The sequence below is a fragment of the Arachis ipaensis genome, chromosome B03, assembly GCF_000816755.2.
Source record: "Arachis ipaensis cultivar K30076 chromosome B03, Araip1.1, whole genome shotgun sequence".
Lineage (NCBI taxonomy): Eukaryota > Viridiplantae > Streptophyta > Magnoliopsida > Fabales > Fabaceae > Arachis > Arachis ipaensis.
This window is the reverse complement of record NC_029787.2, coordinates 34,691,919-34,696,838: the sequence shown is the minus strand read 5'-3', so window position 1 is coordinate 34,696,838 and position 4,920 is coordinate 34,691,919. Positions and strand designations below refer to the sequence as shown.

Below are 4,920 nucleotides of genomic sequence, written 5' to 3'. Positions count from 1 at the left end.
CATGATTGGTTTGTAAAATTAAAAACTTATGATAAATGTTTTTAAATGATAGTTTCATTGTCACATCATTATTTGTTACTTGATCTACCTTAAAGTAAAAAATAGTATTATTGAATTACTATATTTAGTCCTAATAATTATTTCCTTATACATTAGAATATATTTAATTCACATATATTCTTGTATCATTCTAATTAAGCAGCTATGATTATTTCTTCATATGTTACTATATGTCAACGTTATAATATTCGTGTTGATTATATATATAGCTATTAAATTAACATTATTGTACGTGTTATTATTTCACTCCTTAAATATAATAACTCTTGTATTATTATATTTAATCCATGATATGTTCTTATATATCAGCATAGTACGCTAATTGATTGTGTTTAATAAAAATTAGACTAATTAATTATCACTTTAAAAATGTATAGTAAAACAAATAGTTTTGATTATGCATGACCACTAATTAATATATGATAATTTCCTTTTAAATAATAATGCATTCATACAAATAGTAATATAATAAAAATAATAATAATTATTAGATCACATGAACGGACAAGTTCATGGGCCCAGTGTTTTGCAATGTTAATTGGCCCAATGTATAACGCAAAAAACTTATGTCATTAACTAATCATATATTCCTGACCAAAAAAGAAAACTAATCTTAGATTTGAGGAGATAAAATACTGAAATCTGAAATGCTATTCATTCACCCGATTGAAATATGTGAAGGAGAACAGAAATAACAACAGGTACCACAATACAAAAAAAAAAAAAAAAAAAAGAGTGCCACTGAGACCCGAACCACGTTATTTCTATAAATGTGGATTTTTTTGGTCCAACCACACCATAGATGCTCCCTTTCAATTATTGACTTTGACTTTAGTATATCAGTTTGGAGAGTAGTCACATAGGCGCACAAGAATGATGCTACACATCTAAATCTTTTTTATTAACTAAATTCAACCAAATTGATTTAACATAACAAAAATCAGTTATGGCTAGCATTATTTTAAATCCTATTATTTAACTTGATTAGATTTGATTCATAAAAGACTTGGATGTATAGCAATATGTAGACCATAATTGAAATGACTATTACTGTTAATCATAATTCACTCACCATAATTTGAAAAAGTGCTGCTCAAGCCTCAAATTCAATAAATTAATTGTACCAAAGTAACCCAATAGTTCCCATACTGGGACTTAATACACCATATTATGCCACATATAAGACTTAAATGATACAGTAATCCAAGTAAATAAAAGACACATGCAAAAGTACATAATCAAAACACGTGGAAGAAATGGAAAATATAAAATGAAACACATAAACTACTTTCCTAAACTTTATTAAAATGTATAAAACTTAAAAGCCAATGAAGTCTTCCACTTCCACTCCACTCTCCAAAGTTCAGATCCTCATTAGTATTTCATATTCATGCCTTGATTGTTACACTGCACAAGAACACACCAGATGGTTTTATATCAGAAATTTGCCACTCTGACCCTTTAGCTGCATTTGGATCATACAACAAAGTTTGATAAGAGGGTCCTGCTTCCAGTGAGAATAGCAACAGCTTTTCATCAAATATCCCAAATCTAAAATCAACACTGGAGCTACCAGTGAGTGGAAGTGGTACCATTTTCCACGAATTGTCTTCAGAACAGAATATTGCTAGCTTCCTCTGGTTCTTCCACTCCATACAGAACAATTTCTTTCCCAATACTGCGTGCGCTGTGACCATAACAGAGCCGTTCTTGAACTCACCCCAGCTGTGGACTTCAGGGTCATAAACATCAACAAACTTGGAGTTTCCAATTGTAAAGCTCGACCTTCCACCCATGACATAGAGCTTACCATCCAATGAACAGGCAAAGCAACCCCATCTTGGGCGCCGGACACTCTCTATCAGTGTCCATTTGTCGGTGTCAGGGTCGTACACCTCAGCACTAGAGAGAATTTCACCGTCCAATCCATAGCCTCCTACAGCATAAACCAAGCCATTGACTTCGGCACATGCAAAGTCATAACGAGCCACATTCATTTTTGATAGTCTGCTCCAACTGCATTTGATATCCAAAATGGAACACATGAAAAATTTACAAAATTATTACAGGAGAAAATTCACAAGCTTAACAGACAATTAAGTTCTCCAAATTATGAACAGGAAAAGAGGCTATCCTGAACTAGATTTCGTACCAGAATTAATCTATGCAATATATTCCCCAGATTTCTAACTAAATTAACAAAAAACACGAAAGTCTTATGTACCAGGTAGGGTCAGATACATAAATGAAAGTAACAATGTCATTGCATCCTATTATAAACCATCTCTATTGACAAATGTTAAAATTTAAGTACTCTCATTTATAGATTTCTAGATAAAGCACAAAAGAAAATCGTACTTGTTGAGGAGCGAGTCATATTGGTAAACCTCTGCTGAGGCAAAGGTACTTCTATCTGTAGTTGAATATCCAGCAATAACAAGAAGCTTTCCATTAAGAACCACCACTCCAAATCCAGCCTTTACCGGACCAGGCATCGGTGGAAGAGCTTGGCATTTATGACTGGGACGATCCATAACCTCCCAATGAGTTCCCTCTCCTTCAGTATCCATTTTTAAGAAATAGAGCCATTCCTCAACCATCCCTGCCAATTTTCGCACAGTAATGAACTCTTTGCTTTGAATAAATGACCTCCATCTCTTACAGACACCACCAATAGTTGGGACGTTAGAACGAGGCACAAGAGCAAGGCAATGTTTTGCCACATCATCAGGCAGACCAGGTAGAATGGGGCTATCATCGTTTTCCGGTACCTCAGAGGCAAAGAAATGATTGGTTTGCAAACAACTTAACTTGTCTTGATTGGCCAAATTGGTGAAACACATGTTTCGGCCTGTAGATCTCTTCTTTCCAGCAACAAAACCAGGCATCTTTTCCAAATCAGCAAATACACTTACCATATATCTCCAAGATGTAGACAATTTTTCCGTGACCAATCAACTGAACAATGAACAAAGGTCTTAATGTGAATTATATAATTAAAGGAATTCATGATACCCTTCACCAATTGGGACTCTACAAGACCACGGCAAGATAGATGTTGCAGAACGAATCACGTGAGCGGTGTAAGCGGATGATTTTCTGTGCTTTGTCCAGTCTGATTCAAATTCCATAACACAAGTTCTGCTACTACTGTGATTGCTCTGATTTATCTTCGTCAGCGAATTGTTTCTTAGGCTGCTAAACTTGTATCCTCCCTTACACATTGCCCAAAGATCTATAAATTACAACAAGAAATTGTTACATTCTAAAGTTAAAAAGATAAAGTAATCAATGATAATCAACAGAATTATTATAGGTACGAACACAGTCATACCAGTGTAGGCCATAGAACTTGGCAACATTCAGCCACCTATAACTTCCATTTTCTTCAAGTTTATATTGCTGAAATGTTAAACAAGGAGAAAGATAAGTCAATTTTCAACACAAGTAGCAATATTTGAGAGAATACATTACATAGTCAATGGGGAAACTTCAACTGGGAAAAAGTTCAATCTGGAGGGTTAACAAAAGCAATCGGCATTCTTTTCAATATACACATCAATTGGACAGGAATCCACAGAAATTTAATTTTTATGCAATTTAATGTAAAAAAATTTACAACTAGTCATCTATTGTCCAGCACAAGCGTTTGATTTTCATAGCTTCTATCCCAAAAATCTTACAAATAATACCATACAAAGAAATAATTGTGCAAAACTTCACATTAATTGTAGTGAACACTAGAATCTAAAACACTATATTGAGGATTAACACTCAAAAAGATAAGCTCCACTACTTTGTTGAAATCTCATAAATGTGCAACTCTCAACACAAAAACAATTCACAAACAAAAGAGATGAACTATGTACGAAATCTTGAGAAAAATTGAACAACTTTTGACATAGTTGAGACAAATATGAAGTCATAATCAACCTACTAAAAGCGATAAAAGATCAAAACATGGGATAAGAACTAAGTAAGTAGGATTTAGGAAGATTCAAAACAAAGCAAAACTATAACATATTTAGCAGTTCCACACACTGAAAATCCGTAAGATATGTATGAGATATCAATATTCTTTGCTGAAAAGTCCAGAAGCGGAAGTAGCCACCAGATCTGAAATCAAATTACACAATTCAGATGGGCTTTTCACTTTTCACTTTTCACATTTCACATAAACAAACAAAGAATCAAAATAATACCTAACGAGACAAAGAAAAGCCTTGTTTGGAAGTTGAAACGTTTTCAGGTATGAAATTCATTCAGCAGAGGAACTTAATGTTAAAGAGCGTAATATAAATCTGTGTTATTTGAGCAGAGATGTATGAAATCAATATAAGATTTAAGGAGTATAAGAACCAGATTCAGAATTATATAGAAAACTCTAATTAGATCTGTAGTAAGAGAAATGGAAAAAGAATAACAATAATAATGAAGAAAAGGATGAAAAGAGAAAAAGGACTTACATGATGACAAAGAGGAAACAGAATAAGATTAAGAGTGAAGAGTATATGGAACGAGACAGAGAGAGGGGAGAGGGTGTAAGAGGCAAAGGGTATTCATAGAATTAGACGCAAAAGTGTTGGAGAAGACAACACTTTCCAAGAATGCGGACCGAGTTCAAACGTGAAAAATGAAGAAAAATGGTAATAATTGGAGTCAGCAAAGGAATGAGATCAGTGTTAGGTTGCACTTGGACAACCGTGTTCGATGAAGGAAGAGAGTGGGGGCTACGAGGAGTTATTAAACATTATTAGACAAATTAATTTTTAATATTATTTTTAAAAAAATTAATTTTAATATATTGACAAGATATAACAATAATCCAATTAGATTCATTTTTTTAGATAATTTTTTAAA

The 4,920-nt window shown here is 33.3% G+C and overlaps 1 protein-coding gene across 3 annotated transcripts; it reads right to left on the bottom strand.

Moving 5' to 3' along the window:
* LOC107630268 (F-box/kelch-repeat protein At1g67480) lies at nucleotides 1,154-4,766 on the bottom strand. Of its 3 annotated transcripts, none has more exons than XM_021118712.1 (5): nucleotides 4,527-4,715; nucleotides 4,263-4,361; nucleotides 3,395-3,462; nucleotides 2,419-3,295; nucleotides 1,154-2,076 (listed from the first exon to the last, which is right to left on the bottom strand). In XM_021118712.1, exons 4-5 carry the CDS (start codon nucleotides 2,976-2,978, stop codon nucleotides 1,449-1,451), a joined length of 1,188 nt encoding a protein of 395 aa, XP_020974371.1. In that variant the 5' UTR covers nucleotides 2,979-3,295; nucleotides 3,395-3,462; nucleotides 4,263-4,361; nucleotides 4,527-4,715; the 3' UTR covers nucleotides 1,154-1,448. The 3 variants fall into 3 exon arrangements, with proteins under 3 accessions (XP_020974371.1, XP_016188851.1, XP_016188852.1); XM_016333365.2 differs by lacking the exon at nucleotides 4,263-4,361 and adding an exon at nucleotides 4,102-4,176; XM_016333366.2 differs by lacking the exon at nucleotides 4,263-4,361 and having other exon boundaries at nucleotides 4,527-4,766.

Excerpts from the sequence above, each read along its gene's own strand:
- LOC107630268 (XM_016333366.2), bottom strand. The coding sequence starts at position 2,978 with ATGGTAAGTGTATTTGCTGATTTGGAAAAGATGCCTGGTTTTGTTGCT. Across the intron at positions 2,077-2,418 it reads TATGACTCGCTCCTCAACAA|TTGGAGCAGACTATCAAAAA; the intron begins GTACGATTTTCT and ends TATCAAATGCAG.